This window comes from Cervus elaphus, chromosome 1, assembly GCF_910594005.1.
Source record: "Cervus elaphus chromosome 1, mCerEla1.1, whole genome shotgun sequence".
Taxonomy (NCBI): domain Eukaryota; kingdom Metazoa; phylum Chordata; class Mammalia; order Artiodactyla; family Cervidae; genus Cervus; species Cervus elaphus.
This window is the reverse complement of record NC_057815.1, coordinates 29,626,696-29,644,756: the sequence shown is the minus strand read 5'-3', so window position 1 is coordinate 29,644,756 and position 18,061 is coordinate 29,626,696. Positions and strand designations below refer to the sequence as shown.

General features: G+C 41.0%; 1 protein-coding gene across 1 annotated transcript in view; it reads right to left on the bottom strand.

The window, feature by feature from the left end:
* The window catches only part of SESN3 (sestrin 3), a 77,759-nt gene extending 62,315 nt beyond the window's left edge, over positions 1 to 15,444 (bottom strand). Inside the window, exon 1 of the mRNA XM_043897993.1 lies at positions 15,048 to 15,444. Coding sequence (XP_043753928.1) covers positions 15,048 to 15,125 — 78 coding nt within the window. The 5' untranslated portion in view covers positions 15,126 to 15,444. The remainder of the gene's footprint in view (positions 1 to 15,047) is intronic.
* Between the last annotated feature and the right edge of the window lie 2,617 nt (positions 15,445 to 18,061).

Genomic DNA, 18,061 nt, shown 5'->3' with positions numbered 1-18,061 from the left:
TGAACAAAAAAGTGATGGACAAGTCAGGAGTTCTAGAGGGCAAATTACTTCATTTTTATGACATCAGAGTACCTTTCAGGAAAGGTAACACAGTGGTTTGTTAAAAGCTAAAATTACTAAATGCACACTGCCACATGAGATTCAAATTTTACTGGCAACACCCTGTAGCACACTGACAGTAGGATCCTCAGTTTCTTAGTCAGTAAGAAATGGCTTCTATAAATATCTGAAGTTAAAGGAAGCTATCATCCAGGTATTCATTCATTTTCAATTCTTTCCATTCGCCATTGTGGCAAATGCATTCCCTGCAGAATCTTCAATACAGACCATTAATAAAGGAAGAAGCAGAAAAACACATAGATGTCATGTACTTACCACTAGAAGTTTAACATCAATTAAGAGTAAAATATTTTCCATTAATGGCTGCTTAGACATTATGGAAATTTGTTTTTTTTAAATCAAGTGCATAAGATTCAGGATTCCTTTATAAGATAAACAAGAATGATCATCTCATATCAATACATGGGCTATGTAATTTAATTCTCCTGCATATAATCATAACCAAGCAATCATAACAAGGGTTGGTCAAGAGAACTCTCTACCAGATCTAGTTTGAAGGACACATTTTAAAATGCATAGTTATCAATCATCATTTCAATGAAAACTCTGATTGACTAAACAGGGTTTGAATCTTGCCCACGACACTGGCTGTGTCAATGCTGTGGGTATCAATAGCTCTCAACCACTGAAAACATCAGATACCGATGCGTTTAAAATGCGTGACTTGGACAAATGGTGTCATATTATATTCACTGATTAAATGCTCAGTGTGAAATTTTTTTTTTCATTGATATGAATCAGCCATAGATTTACACGTATTCCCCATCCCGATCCCCCCTCCCACCTCCCTCTTCCCTCTCCACCCGATTGAAATTTTTTTAAAAGTTCATCTCCATTATAAATATTCTGAATAGCTAATGATTTCCCTTGCTTAAATTATTGACAGTCATCACCTCCACTCACCATAGAAGGGTTCTGTTTTGATGGAACCATCCTCCCCTCACACTCCCTCCAACACCAATATTCAGGTATCACTGCATTCAGATACCACCCTTGTCAGCTGGGGAGCATGTGTTTATTTCACTTATATGACACATTGCTCGAGTGTTGCTATGTGCATGTTTGTGGAAGGTAAGTAGGGAATTAGGACTTTAACAGAATAAGACAATAAGCTCAACACTTTAAAATTATTTACTATAAAAACTACAGTGCTAGTTGTACTGCCAGTTTGTAGTCATAAGGAACGTCTATGGAATTACCATGTACGCTTTTCATGTGAGACCTCAAAGATGGTAAGAGTAACAGAGCTCTGAGATCCTAACACGGGTTTTCTGACCAGCACAAAAAGAGATTCTTAATTAGTTGCACATTAAGACATATCAATCCAAACAACTCAGATTTTGGAAAACTCTTGAAATGTACCTTCAATTAAGATGTAAGCCTCTGTAATATATAATGGCACTTGCACTGAATTCAAACAAGGCATGACAACTTCAAAAGAGGTAAACAGCACTGCTGACAGATGCCAACCGACCTGACAAATATGCTTTCAAGTATATTCAATATCTACAGATGTGGATCCATCCAAATTACATGCTATCTTTCCAGGTGTAAATAGGCAGGTCATCCTAGTTACACGTTTTTACAAATGGTAGTGCTTATTACATAGTTGGCTTCTGATTAATTTTGTACACCAGTGAAAGTAGATAGAATTACATAGAAAAAAATTTTAATAGGTCCTATTACTATTGATATTTTAATAATAAGCAAAGCACAATTCAGAAAGGTCACCTAACTGAGGTGATGCAAAAATTCCTTGTACTGATTTTATACCAAGAGGTCAGCAAACTCCTAACTGCTGCCTAAATCTGGTCTGCCACCTGTTTTGCTACTACATGTGAAGTGAAAGTCACTCAGTCATGTCTGACTCTTTGTGACCCCATGGATTGTACAGTCCATGGAATTCTCCAGGCCAGAATACTGGAGTGGGTAGCCTTTCCCTTCTCCAGGGGATCTTCCCAACCCACAGATTGAACCCAGGTGTCCTGCATTGTAGGTGGATTCTTTACCAGCTGAGCCAAAAGGGAAGCCCAAGAACACTGGAGTGGGTAGCCTATCCCTTCTCCAGTGGAACTTCCGGCCCAGGAATCAAACTGGGGTCTCCTGCATTGTAGGTGGATTCTTGACCAACTGAGCTATCAGAAAGAAAGTGAAGTCGATCAGTCGTGTCCAACTCTTTGTGACCCCATGGACTGTAGCCTACGCATACCAGGCTCCTCCATCCATGGGATTTTCCAGGCAAGAATAATGGAGTGGGTTGCCATTTCCTTCTCCAGGGGATCTTCCCGGCCCAGAGATCAAACCCAGGTTCCCCGCATTGTAGGCAGATGCTTTACCATCTGAGCCAGGGAAGTCTATCAGAGAAGCCCCTTTTTTCTCCCTACTGCTTGGGTGCTAAGCATGGGGTTTATATTTGTAAATAATTGGAAAAAAATCAAAAGAATGTTTACGATGCCAAAATTATATAAAATTAAAATTTCAAGACCCCTAAATAAAGCTGTATTGGAATAAAGTCACGTCTATGGCTGGTTTCACTGGACAGAGGCAGATCTGAGTAGCTGTCACAAAGAAAGCTATGTAGGCCTTACTGTAGACTAGGAAGCCTCCAATGCTTACTACCCACCTCTTTGTGGAAAAAGTTGCCAAACCCTGATCTATACTATCTGCCAAGTAAGGGGCATAATCTTGAGGATGTCTTTGTGAGATCCAGAGGTGTGACGCGACTGATCACACTGCTGAGGCAAGAACCTTCATGCCCTCACTTTGTGCTTTTTCTGTGTCTAACAGGCAAGGGCACTTAATGTCTTCTGAATGAATAAATACATGAAAGATATTCACATGGTGTGAATGGTTTCTAAATGTTTACAACTTTTACATATCTTGCCTGCTTAAGAATATGGAGGCCATTAAAGAGTAATATCAGTGAGACCTAGAACAAGTGTAAAATGGCAATCCATACATTTTTACCAAAAAAAGACAATTGTTTCTACCTTCTTATTTGCCAAAATAAATATTTTCCCTCATTTTAAGGGCACTGAATACTAAACAGTTCTCTTGCATAGTCAAAAGAATATTTATAAGTTCATGCTAACTTTGAGTTAATAATCAATCATCAATGTACTTCATATAAAGAAAATTAGAACCAGGACCTTGTAGTCATTTTAATAGCTATACAATATACAATAACTAATATCTCACAAGATTATTAACTATATTGTCATATTTTCAAAAAAAACTATAACACAATCCTATAAATAGGATTCCACACTTCAGCTGAGAATTCATTAATTTCAAGTAATATATTAAACAAAAAAGCTTTGATAAAAGAATTTGAACATTACTTGGAGTTTAGTGCTAAGATACCTGTAGCTTACATGATTTTTTGTTTTAATTCTTTCTGAGTGGATTAAATTTGCTGGTGTAATTTGTTTTATTTGTTTACACCAAAAGAATAAAGATACACATATTAAATTCCTAATTGCAAATAAAAAGGAAACTTTCTTGGAAGTTAAATTATTTGCCTCATTTATATTACTTTAAAGACATCAGTAGGTAGTGATACGCCATACCATATGCCAGCATATGCCACCCAGCTTGTAATGAACCATTCTGGTCCAGTCTGACTGAGTGAGCAAAGTGAGCAAAGATGGGAAAGCTTGATGGTGGCCCTTGGTTATCTCAACACCCTGATTATCACCCAATTTTTATCCCTTCCATCAACTCTTACTTGAGTGTTGGACAAAACTGCATTAACACAGCTTTCTTATGAGACACAACAACCAATAGCCAAACATAGCCTCAGAGTCAACATACTAAATCATTAACCTTCTTGGGGTTAAGCATACAAATTAGGAAAGATAGCTCCCGTGAAGCAGTTACTTGGATTTTACAATGTATTTTTTCCCCTGGAAATGATGTTACCTCTAGTTGTTAGGTTTCTGGCCTAAACAGTAAACACCTATTGAATACACTAGTTATATTAATAGTCCTCTGGAACTAAATTAGATATCTTACTGTGTTTCTATGGAAAATTCTCAAGAGTTTCAACTAAGAAATAGCAAAACCACATCTTCCCACATATCCTCTCCCTAACATAAGCCCTTTGTAAGATTAAAAAATTCTTCTGGAGACACAGTATTGTAGGGATACTGGTAGGGGAAGGATAAAGTCCCAGGGTTTCTTTGCTTTTTTTTAATCATTATTTTTTCCTTAACACAGAAAGCCAAAATGAATAGCAGGCATAAACATTCATGCTACTTCTTATCTCTGTAAATTAACTCTTTTTTTACTGCAAAAAGTTTACCAAAAAGTGAGACTGTTTCTTAGAGGTCCTCTTTAAGAGATACAATACTTAAGCTCAAAATGTTTCTAAACAGTATCTTTTGTCACAGACATCATAGCAGTATTGAATGAATCAGTATCAGTGAACTAATGAATGGCTGGTTGGCAAAAGGAGTGGGTCAAAGTTTGCTAGGAAATTAGGAAAAACATATCCTGGGATTAGGAAAGTGGTCACATGATTAACAACAGATTTACATAGATAAAATAGCAAACTAGATAGGTCAAAATTGTTTGACTTCAATTTAACCTTATAGAGAGAAAAATTTACATTTTTCATGTAAAATTAAAGTAGTAGACAATATCCGAACTTGAAATCACTCCTAGTAATCTCTTAGTAACCAAGTCCTATTAAGTTTTATTAATTTTTACATTTTCTGAGTCTTGTACATAAAGAAAACATGTGGAGGATAAGGGAATGCAGGGTTTATAGGTGTATAAAAGCCAGGCTTTGGAGTCAGACTGGTTTCAAATCCTGAGCCTGCCACTTATTGGTACTGTGACCTTTAGCAAGTAACCAAGGTTCTCCGAGTTCTGGTTTCTTCATCCATAAAGTATGAGTGATAATTCTTCATGGGTTAGTTGTGACCATTAACTATAATACACATGTAGGGCTTAAATACTTAGCACAGTCCACTGCACATACGTGATATTCAATAGACGCTATTATTGTTATTGATATTATAAAATGCATTTCAAAACTAAGAGTTACAGTCTCAGTAATTATCATAATCTTCCACAAAACCCGGTTTTAGTTCCCTGTGAGGTAAATTTGACCTTTTAAATTCTGCATATAAAGAAACAGATATTTCATTTAAGTGCCAAGGTCCATCTTTGCAACATAGGAAGATGCAAAAATAAAATATAAATCAAGAAATGAGAACATATACCTCTAGTACAAGTAGTTCAAAGCTACACTTTAAGAAATCCCTGGTACAAGAAATAACATGGCCCTAGTCGGCTAGTTCTATGGCTATACTTGTTATACACAGGATATGTTCAATACATTCTTTGTGAAACATAGGCAACATGCCTGTCATTCCTTATTAACTTTGAGCAGCAAAATTCAAGATGTTTCAATCCACTGTCAAATAACCTATAATATTCATGTGCTCCTTAAGTGGCAGTCAATATCCTGGTCCATGGACCACAAATGACTTCTGGTAGGATCTAAAAAGCAAAGGCTAGCTGAAGGGTAGTCCAGGCCAACAAGTCTCTGGTTCACATCTGCCAAGGCTGAAGGGATCACAGCCGACTCTGGAATATCCCAAAGTAAAAGACTCCTGGTGAGGAGGGTGGCAGGAGAGGGAAAGGCTTAGCCAGAATTATCCAGTGAAATAAACCCCAGGAGGAGACTTGCTGTGAATCTGGAGGTTTTAAGATCACACCTCTAAAATAGCCTTTTCTGAGAGAGCTCTAGCTGACTCCAGGAGGTGCGGGATGTGTCCACATCAAAGCAATGGCCATTTCATATTTCTGAGAAGGACCAGTCCCTAAGGGATGTGTCCTGACCCTCTTAGTGAATTAACATTCTGACTCCCTCCAAAAAGGGATATGATATTTAATAGAAACAGTCTCATGGTCAAAAAGATGACCATGGTCACGACTTCTCAAAGTGGAAATGTCACAAGAATTTTGAAGAAAACTTTTGAGCAACAAATAGAAAATTTTAACTTTTGTTATTAAAATTCTCAAAGTGTTCAGATAAACCTTATTGATAAAGAGGGCAAAGTATGGCTATAAAGAATAGATATATCCTGGAAAATGAGAAAAATAATTGTCATTTTCTCGGATTATACTGTATCCAATATAAATGTACTGCCAATATTTGCTAAAAACAAGCTTTCCAATAACTAGATCACAAATAAGATGCAACCCAGTAGAGAAAGATATATACATACACATGCAAAACACAACAAATGCAGTGTACTAGAGTAGCATGGCAGTCCAGACCACAGAAGAAAAAGAGTTTGAAGATGAAAGACTTTTGGAGATGTCACAAGAGTTTTGAAGAAAACTTTTGAGCCACAAAGAGAAATTCATGTTAACTGTAGCTTTAGATGGGGTGTGTGTGGGTGTGTGTGTGTGTGTGGGTGTGTGTGGGTGTGTGTGTGTGTGCCCAGTTGCTCAGCTGTGTTCAATTCTTTGTAACCTATGGACTGTAGCCTGCCAGGCTCCTCTGTCCATGGAATTCTCCAGGCAAGAAGACTGGAGTTGGTTGCCATTTCCTACTCCAGGGCATCTTCCCAACCCAGGGATTGAATTCACATCTCCTGCATTGGCAGGCAGATTCTTTACCACTGTGCCACCTGGGAAGCCCTTAGATGAGACAGGATAGATATTTTCAAATAGTTTAAATGCAGCTACTGATAGATTTAAGGTAACTGTTATGCAACACAGGACTAAATGTCTTGGTTTGGCAATGTATATATTATGTATTATGAACTCCACCTCCTCCTCCTATCCCTACTCCCACTACAGTGATGTCTAAAAGGGACAGGTCAGCTACTGGAAATCATTTGTAGGTCTCACCAGATCTAATCAGGTAGATCTTTATGCCCATGCCTTCAAGACCACGCTGAATTACAGCTGCCCTAGCTTTGTGTACAGTGTAAACCAACCCCCCAACCACACACCCACACCCTATATAGAAAATGCACTAGACCTTAGCAGGCTGCAATATTTAGGGACTTTCGCATTTAGAGCTGTCCTATCTCCTGTTTACAATACTGGTTTTCTTTTTCTTTATTGAAGCAATCTAGTTATCAGTTGTCTACAATGATACACCTCTTTCTTCTGATTCTTTTCCCTTCTGTATTGCTTCTCCCACACTTCTTGGCTTTCAAGAAAAATAGGCTAACCTTGCTACTTAGGGCCTTAATTTCCTCTCTAGCCAAAAACCGACCCATTAGAGCACAATGGACATAATCTTTGGATCTGACCATTCTTTGCTCGTTGCATAGTGAGTACTAAGGAGAGCGTTCCTTTAGAGCCAAAGGGCTTTGTTTTTGTCCATCTTTGGTTTCTACCAGGTAAAAGGATGCTCACAAAACTTAGAGAAAGATCATCTCTAGCTAGTCTAAGCTTTTACTCTACTTATTGGGATACATCCCAATAAACTCATTGCAAGTTGAAAAATATCCTAAGTCAAGAATGCATTTAATATACCTGGCCTACCTTCAGTGTGCTTAGAACAATCATCTGAGTCTACAGTTGGGCAAAATCAGCTAACACAAAACCTGTTTTATAATAAGGTGTTAAATATCTCATGTAATTTATCAGACTCTGTACTGCAGGTGAAAAACAGAATGGCTGCATGGGTCTGAAAAGGCTGCACAGTGAGTGAGTTGGTTAATTTATGATCACATGGCAGACCTGGAACTCCACTCAGCGCATCATAAAACACATGGCTATCTCAAGAAAAGATCCAAGCTCAAAATTCAAAGATACAGTTTCTACTGAAAGTCTATCGTATTTTGTTGCTGTTCAGTCGCTAAGTCCTGTCCAACTCTTTGTGACTCCATGGACTGCAGCACTCCAGACTCCTCTGTCCTCCACTGTCTCAAGGAGTTTGCTCAGATTCATGTCCATTGAGTCAGTGATGCTATCTAACCTTCTCATCCTCTGCCACCCCCTTCTCCTTCTGCCTTCAACCTTTCCCAGCATCAGTTTTTTTTCCAATCACCTTTGCACCACAAAAACTGTATCGAACCATCCTCAGTCAAGGACCATCTGTACTCTGGTACTAGAGAAGCTTCCACTGTGTCGCTGACAGGTGCTAGGCAGCATCTGGAAGTGATTCCCACATAGATCAGAGATGGCTTGGTTGGGTTCATCTGTGCTTCCTGCCAGTGGTATTAGCCTTTTATTTCTCCCATAGTCACTCCAGAGAATTACATGCATATGCATCATACGCTGCTGCTGGGAACTGACTCAGCAGTTCTCAAATGTTTTGGTCTTGGAACTCCTCCACACTTTTAAAAACACCTTAAAAAACATTTCTGCAAATCTCTTCAATGTCTATTTAACATAAGACAGCTAGATTTCATCTCTCTTCTACATTCAATCTGTTGTGATAGGTTTTGATGGAAGGTATGTAAGGAAAATCTTGTCTCCCACAGATATATTAGTTGAATGATGCAAAAGGTAATTGTGAATGTTCTGCTTTGATACTACACCAAAACTTGACAAGCAGAACTTCTGAAAGGTTAGCTGCAATGTGGAATCTTAGCCCCAATCAGTAAACTTAATTTTCTATATTATATTAAAATTCATTTGTCTATCTTGTACTTTGAATGGATCTTTTACCCATGCATGAATTTTGAAAAACTAAAGTCAGCCTGACAGGTGTTAAGTAAAAATGAGGTTCATTTTATAAGTGGCTAGTTTAGCCTGCAGCTGAAACAACTACACAAATTCTTTCCCTAGAGACAATCAGACTGCTGTGCAGTAGAAACACAAACAAGGATCAGGATTTAACAAAATTTAACAGTCATTACTGTTTGGTGCCACTACCTTTACTTATTCTAAGGGACCAGTACAGTTTTACGTCCATTACTTTTGCACAGTGAAAAAAGCTATAAAGTCCTGTATGATCATAAAAGGGCCTCCCAGGTGGTGCTAGTGGTAAATAATCCACCTGCCAATGCAGAAGATGCAACAGACATGTTCAATCCCTGGGTTGGGAAGATCCACTAGTGTAAGAAATGGCAACCTGCTCCAGTTTTCTTGCCCGGAAAATCCCATGGACAGAGGAGTCTGATGGGCTACAGTCCATGGGGCCACAAAGAGTTGGACATGACTGATCAACTGAGTGTACACATGTGCGTGCGCACGCACACACACACACACACACACACACACACACACACACACACGATCATAAAAATAGTTTTGACTTCCCAGACCCTCTGAAATGGTTTTGGACACTCTCAGGATCTGAAGATTGTATTTGAGATTTGCTGCTTTATATCATTCAAGAATTAACCAAACAGCAGTTAAAGAGATAATAAAGATAGCCAACTAACTCTTCTCCTTCCCCTCCAGTTGGTCTGCAGTCATGCGTCAAAGAGTGGCTAAAAGTCAAATCTCTGGCTAATATTACCTGGAGAGTTTTAGGACCTATAAGCATTCCACAGATGCTGAAGCTGGCAGAGCGGGGATAGATGTTCTCTGATAGCATCAATACAGCAGGGGACAATTCGAATGTAGTTTTAGTTTATCACAGAGCCAGTATTAAAAATTAAATGGACTTCATACTAGTTGCATGACAGAGTTCATTCCTCTCAAATTTTCTCAGTTTGTGAGACCGAACTGATAATGTGAAAACACTGTAAAAATTGTGAAAAGTCAAAGTCTCTCAGTCATGTCCGACTCTTTGCGACCCTGTGGACTATACAGTCCATGGAATTATCCAGGGCAGAATACTGGACTGGGTAGCCTTTCCCTTCTCCAGGGGATCTTTCCAACCCAGGGATCAAACCCAGGTCTCCTGCACTGCAGGCGGAATCTTTACCAACTGAGCTACTAGGAAGCCAAAGTCTACACAAACATAAATTATAATCCAGTCCGTTCAAAGGCGAAAAAGAGGATGAAGAGATGGGGAGAAAAGGTTAAAGCATTTTATTTCCCTAGCTCTTCTCCTAAATTAAAAGTTAAATATTCTTTGCTTTACCCTAGATTTGCCCCAAATTCTAGTAAGCACAGTCTTCCTTAACTCTTAAGTCTTTTCAAATCAAATACCAACTTCCCTCATCTGGTGAAGTGTCCAAAAGGCAATTTTTTTATTTGAAACGCCAGAAATACATTAGATTATTACTTAAGGGAGGGGTAGAATACAAATATAAGTATGCAAATAAAAATTAAGAGTTGATCACCCTAATTAAAAGCATAATGTCATTACCTCTCATTTGCAGGAAATAATTAGTTAAGACAGAAAAGTGAAGGCTAACCAAACCAAACTATTCAGTATGTATTGATATATATTGCCACAACATACAAAGGTCCTACTCTAGGAATAGGGAAAACACATAGGCTTGTCCTTCTTATATTTGTAGTTGTACTTTATGGTTTATGAAGTACTTTAACACACATTACCACTCTCCAGCTATGCAGCAACCAGCCAGGCAAGTAGAAATGATCTACATTTTCCAGAGAAAACTAGACTCCAAGAAGTTAACTAAGTTGCCCAATACTCACAGACCTATCAGAGACCTAAGGATGAGCATATCTTGTGGCTTCCAGTGTTACTATATTTGCAGTTACATTTTAGCAATTTATTTATTTGGTGGGGGCTTCCCTGATGGCTCAATAGTAAAGAGTCTACCTGCTAAGCAGAAGACCTGGGTTCGATCCCTGGGTCAGGAAGATCCCCTGGAGAAGAAAATGGCAATCAACACACTCCAGTATTCTTGCCTGGGAAATCCCATAGACATAGGAGCCGGGGGGCTACAAAGTGTTGCAAAGAGCAGGACACAACTTAATGACTAAACAACTATTTATCTGGTGGTGGCGAGTTTGTGGAAGCAGTACCATCCCTTTTATAAATGAAATCTTATATTGAACCTGAACTGTGAGACACATAAATACACTAAAGGGCTTTCATAAGTGTTTAATTATAAACTAACAAATGCTGATAATAAGTTTGTGTTCACACAAATGAAAATTGATCATGAGCAGATATGTAGAGGAAGGTTTTTCTAAAGGCCCGTGCCTTCATAATCAATGAGTCTTTCTCATCAATGTCTTATTAGCAAAAGTGTTCAAATACACGTACAAAGGGAGCAGAACAAATTTTTCAAGGCCTGCACAAGAACAGTCTTGTAATGAAAGATTTTGGGGTAGTTGTAATTTTGTACTTAAAATTTAATCCAATTCAAACATTTTTGAATACTGAAGCATCATAGGGCTCCATAAAAAGCAGTCTGAAAACCACTGCATAATGACTTGCTGTCATAAATTCACTTGCTTGCGCTCCGCTTGGCTCATTTTGAGATAAAACTAAAACCTACTTTGACAATCCAAAAAATGTATATAAGAAACCTGATTAATCAAAACAAAATATGATTACTATTTCACAGTCAAAGCAATACCACTCTTTTGGCTGGACCATATAAAACTGCCATTAACTGACAATTTTGACTATAAAAATAAGGTTCATATGGTCTAAACTAATATTTCTCATATTATTTTCCCAGTCTCTTCACTCATAAAACTATCAAAAAATTGTCAAAAATAAACAGACATATAAGCAAAGTGGAAAAAGTACAATATCCAACAACAACAAAAATCACTGGAACTACCTAAACATATTAAGCATTTTAAAATGCTAAACCCTCTAACATAATGTGCAGAGTTTTATTCACTTCAGTAGCACTAACTGCTCAACACTCAAAATACATTGTCATATGCCCCCTTTTATTTACTGGAGGATGTGTGGGTTGACAGTTACCTACCTTTCTTAATGTAGACTGGCACTCCACTTTGAAATGTATCTAGTTGTCAGTGGAATTTCTTCAAGCAAAACCTATAACACTTCCGAACTCATCAACTTTTCCAAAGTAAATAGAAGCATTTCCTTTTTTATTAAAAACTTTATTGAATTACTTCATTGATAACAGAGCAAGTCAGAATAAGTAGGAGTTAGAGATTTGAAGAGAGTTTTGTTTCTTCATTTCTTTCCCTATCTGGTTTACCTCTCCATTCTTCCCACTGACCTAGGGTTACCAAATTAGGTATATTCAATACTTGAAGAAGTCTCTCTTTTTTTGGAAGACATTGAATCAAAATTATAAAGGTACTTCTAAGAATAAAAGTGATTCTCATACAACACACAATTCAATTTTCAGATATTGGGTTGAACCAAATCATTTACTTTAATGGAGAATCCAGTTCCTTTCTAAGTTCCCCCTCAAGTTCAATACATTGCAACAAATGAAGCCACTTAAACAAAAAGGCCTCATTCCACATAAATAAAGGTGACTCTTTCCCCATCATTAGTGAGGATTTTACAGCAAAGAGTAATTCACTCTGGGTGTGCATGAGTTTCATTCTTCCATCATGAACTACACTGAACTAAAATTCAAAATGCTGTGACTCACATGGTTATTACTGAACACTTAATATTAAGCGGAAAACACAAGATAAATCCAGAGAATCCCATTTTGAGAGTTACAGATGAATTTTGCTTAGTTATATACTTTCTATAAAAAAAAAAGAAAACCCATTTCTTTATTAGAAAAGTCTTACATGCTATTTTTAGAATGATAAAGAATTTAAAATGCTAAACACTTGATATCTTTTAAGAGCACTTAAGGCACTCTTAAAAAGCTACAAATGTTGCCAAGTCATGTCATAACTGGCTCAAACAATCCCATTCCCATCTAAAGTCATTTCATGCTACTGCATGAATCAATATTAAATACCTTGGAGTTACTAAAAACTGGAAATTGGCATAGATGTGCACAGCAATTGTAAGATATAAAAATGGTGAATATTCATTTTCCATATATTCTCTCTTTTAATAATAGGAGGATGTTTTCCTTCTAAGTAAAAAGATATAATTTCTTAAAAGCTAAAGAATCCGTCTGCAATGCAGAGACCCTGGTTCGATCCCTGGGTTGGGAAGATCCCCTGGAGAAGGGAAAAGGCTATCCACTCCAGTATTCTGGTCTAGAGAATTCCATGGACTGTACAGTTCACTGGGTCGCAAAGAATCAGACACAACTGAACGATGTTCACAAGAGAAAGATAAAAAGAAGTCTTGAAAGCTAGCAAAATGTCATGGATCATAGCCTTGGTTCTCTCAAAAGAAAAACAGATTTTGAAACTTCAATACTACCTTCAAACATTTTATTAGTCTACCAAATTGCCAGAATCATTTAAAAAAAAAAAAAATCCAAGTTAATACAAGTCTTTCCCCCCCTTATTCAGTTAAAAAAGAAAAAGCTGTTTTTTTTAAACCAGGCTTGAGTTTAATCAAATGTGTCTCAAAAAACACTTCTTTTTTCATATTAAAGACATAACATCACTTTTAAAGCTGGAAAATCATCATCATTTTTTAAAAAGCTAAGTTCAGATGACATCTGACCCAGAAATGAAAGAGTTAACATTCAACTAAGCTGCTCTGCACTTCTGAGCCTTTACATTTCTCACAAGCTGCCCTACAATGAGCTGAGCAAGTATCAACTGTAATTTGATCCCGGAGTTTATGGAAAAAAATAACTGCACATACTCAACATGCACATTTAATAAAAATCTGTTTCAAGAAAAACATACCCGATAAACACAATTTAAGGCATATTTAACTGTTTGATTAACTTTAAATATGCGATCCCTTTGCTTTCTTCATGCTCTCAAATAAAACTGGGGTGGGGGGGGGAAGCAGCGGCTCTACTGCAGGGAAAAGAGGCTTGAAAAACAACTTTGATTGGCACTTGGCCTGACCCACAGAGGAAGAAAAACAGTTTTTGGACAAAGAGCGCAAATATTTGAGCTTACTTACTTACATGTTTCTTTCTTTCTTTTTTTTAATATAGAAAGAACAATCTCAATTGAACTGTAGTTAAAGAAATTGACTAAAAACGGTGCCGTATTCATCTTAGCCTTTCAGTCCCGACGCATTTGCACAGCTCAGCAATTTTAATTCATTTGTACTGGACAAACAGAAGCACCTCAACTACTGTTTCCACTTAATGAAATGTTAAAATAGTCTCGAGAAGAATAAGCTAATTATAATATAACCCAGTGACGGCTGTTAAAGTCTGATTAAAAGCTTTTCTCGGTCTAAAGCAACATCTTTTCATACCGCACCCCCCCACCCCCGCCCCAACCCTTAACGGAGCGATTAAGCCAAGTGAGCTAAACAAAACTGGAGTAAACTTTCTATCAGTCACTCTGGGAAGCAATAAACTGATTGCGCGTCAGATTTTTCTGGAGCAACACCGGGTGCGGGGGATGGGGGTGGGGTGGGTAAGCGCTAAAAAGGGACAACTCACGTCCACCCTCGTCTCCACCTCCCCCAGCCCCAGCTTGAGGAACTGTAACGTCGAACAGCGTTTCCCATGGGCATAAAGTTCAAGCTGCTTTACCAGTTTCCTTCGGGATCGACCCGGAGCCACAAGACGACAATCAAAAAGAAGGTTAAAAAAAAGAAGAGTATTCGGGTAGAGCGTGCAGAAGCAAAAGCGAAATAAACAAAAACAACACCCGCAGGAGTTAGGCGCAGCCGAGAGGGAACCAGGTTCCTCTGGACCAGACCAGTTCTGATTTCACACCGACTTGCACCCAGAACACCGGGAGGAGGACCGAACAGGTCCGTCACCCCTCCGCCCGAGGAGCGGGAATGGGGGGTGGGGCAAGGTAGCTAGGTGAACGGAGAGACGGGCTGCAAGCACCCCCAGACCCCCGTCCCCCAAGCCCCCAGCCCCGGGGGGCCGGCGCTGCCCCGGCAGGAATCAAAAGCCCAGCAGGCTAGCGCCTCGCTCGCGGCTCAGGCCCCCTTCTAGGGGTCCGGCGGATGGGCCCCGGGGTCCCTCGGCCGCCGCGAGCAGGAAGCGCCCCTCGGGGCCGGCCCCAGGCCGAGCCCGTACCTTCCGCAGCACTTTCCGGCAGTTGGTACAGAGCAGGTAGCTGGCGGCGGCCGACGGGCTGCTGCCGCCGCGGTTCATCGCGGCTGCGGGCGCGCGGGCACCGCGGGCGGGCGGCGGGCCGGGGCCGGGCTGTCACTGCGGCCGCCCGCGCCGCTGCGGGGCCCAGACTGTCCCCCTCACACGCCCCGCAGGCCGCGCTTGTAGCCTCAGCCTCCTCGGGGCGGGAGGACGGGACGGGGGGGCGACGGCCGGAGAGCGGGCGGCTGCCCGCAGCGACCCCCGCGGCGGCTGCCGGAGCGACGGCGGAGACGGCGGCGGCGGCTCCTCAGCGGCGCGTCGTCCCGCCCGCCCCCATCCCGCAGACCCCCGCCCCCGCCCGGCCAGGACCAGCAGCCGCCGCCGCCGCCGCCGCCGCCGCAGCCGCAGCGCCTCAGCGCCTCCGCGCGGCCCCGCCCCCGCCGCCTCAGCGCCTTCACCACCTCCGCGCCCTGGCACCGCCCCCTCCCGCCAATCGGGCCGCCCTGGCCACGCCTCCCGGCGCCAGCCCGCAGCCAATGAGCGGCTGAAGCCGGCTGAGGCGCGGCGCCGGCCAATCACAGACGCCGAGGACGCCTCGAATCTCCGGGCAAGTTAAGTTTGTCTCCGAGGTTCCGAACTGCAGGGAGACGGCGGTTTAGTTCGGTAACCGGGTGGGAGGGAACCGAGTTTGTGCTGCTCCGCCAATAGGAGGAAAGGGGTGTGTCATATGCAAATAACCCCGTGAAACCCGGCCCCTCCTCTAAGGCCAGCCACAGCCCCTGAGCTAGGTCCGTGCAAAAATGGGAAGGGAATGAGATAAATAGCTGGGAGCTAGAGCTCGCTAGAGGGTCTAAGACTCGACTAAATGTTTCCTGATTTCTTGAGAAAGACGGTGGGAATGGGGGGGGGGGGGGGGGGAGCTGAAAGGTTCATTCCGATCCACCAGGGCAGTGGTTAGGCTTTCTCTTAGCCAGAATCTTAGCTGGAAAGAAGACTGCAGTCCTGTAAGCAGTTGGCAGCCAAGGATCTCAAAGAACTTTATGCATCGCTTATCCTTGTTTTGCAAAAGACCAGTTACCTAAAGCTTCGGCAGCGGGTGGGGGATAGATGTTTAACTACATTTACACCATTAGTCGGTTAGAGGGAAACAAAAGACTCAAAACCTGTGGGTTAGCGGTTTCCTCCTCCATCTAAAGCCCCTTCTCGTCGTAGTCTCTCAGCAACGAAAATTCTTTTATTTGTTCAGCTCGATAAGGCCAAAGACACAGGTTTGTCTTCCACCCCAAAGTCCTTCTGGGGCAGCTGGTTAGATAAACGCAGAGCACGGAGCCATGACTGGGAACGAAGCTTCAGAGAACAAATTGTCATTTAAAGCTGTTGGGCTAGACCTGCCTCTTGCAAAGCTACAAATGAATTCGGCATTTTGATGTTCACGCTCTGGGGAAAGAAAGCAGATGTAACTTGGGCAAGCTCAGGCTGGCAGGGTGTGGGGCGGACAGGCAAGCGGGAGAGTACGGTCTCCGGAGGGGCTAGCAGCGCTCATGCTGGTTGAAGGCGGGTTCCGACGCGAGACACCCCGAAACCTGTTCCTCCGTGAGAACAAAGGCAGGTGCCGAGCGAGAGTCTGGTTGGTGTCGGGAGCTCCCCGGCGTCCTCCGGGCCCCGGAGATTTCTTGCTCTGCCCACTGGAGCCGAGTTCCGTGCACACTGGAACCCCAGCTCCCCACCCGGCCCTGGCTGAAACCACACAGACTGTGCGTTATGACATCACCTGTTTTCGCGCTGGAGAACGCGATCGGTATTCTCGGCTTCTGCTTTTCTTAAAGGTCGCTAGCGTACGAGGATCTGTGAAGGCCCGCAGTTGGCTGAATGAATCTGTGGAGATGATTTACATGAACGATTTCACTGGTTTGCATTTCTCTCTTTTCTTTCCTTTCTTTTTTAATTTAAAAAACTATCCTGGTTTCCTTAGGGATTCAGTGTGGTGTTGTGATGCAAAATCAGAAAGGTACACTTGGAGGAGCTAGTAAGTTTAGCATATCAAAGCTATTAGACCAAATTACGTGGTTAAAACTGCCAATCTCCTCATTTTTCGACAGCTGCCCCCTCTCTGTCCCTCTTAGAGACCAACGGGCATAAACCAAGTCTACACAAGGAACAAAGGAAATGGAAATCTGCCAGTGTCAGGTTTAAATAGATTAAAATAGACTGGAAAATCCCCAAAGGGTCTAAGTAATGTGGTGGGGTAAATGTGTTGATCCATTTAACTAGTGATAGCTAAAGTTCTCTTGGTGTTGTGTGGATTTATACAGCCTAGAAGAGCAATGGCGTGGGGAAGGTGTATAACATTGTTAGAAGAAACTAGAAGATTCAGCAGAGGGAGAAATGACTTCCACACACTTCAATGCAGAGAACCAAGAAATCTAGGGAGAAAGTTAGGAAGGCACAGTTGTCCTCAGAATTGAAACACATATGTGTCCCCATTTAGTGGTACATTTCTTGAGTTATATTCCTGGCTTGGAAAGCAGATTTTATGTGAATACATTTTAAAGGCAAGTTGAAATTAAAGGATGAAATGAATTTTTGTGCAGAGATTGAATTTTCTCAAACAATTTTAGCTTCAAATTATTTTCTATCATATACTTTTTATATCCTTTCCTTTTATTTAATAGCTAAAATTCTTTCGCAGTGAAGTCCCTTAAGTTCTTCAATAACCCAAAGAGGAAGGCCAAGAGAGGCCAGCCCCATACAATTATACCTTCTAACAAAGATTGCTAAAAGGAGGTTTTAGAGGAATCTCTTCATTGATTCATGGTCGCGTACATGTATGTGACCAAATGATGCCCTTCTCCTCCAAAGTTTTATAAAATTGTCTACACTGTCATTTATTTGGCAGTCAACCATGTAACATTTCTCTTATTGAATCATGATATATATGTAATATTTCTTCTATTAAACCACAATATATGTGTTTGTGTCCCACCTCTGAAATTTCC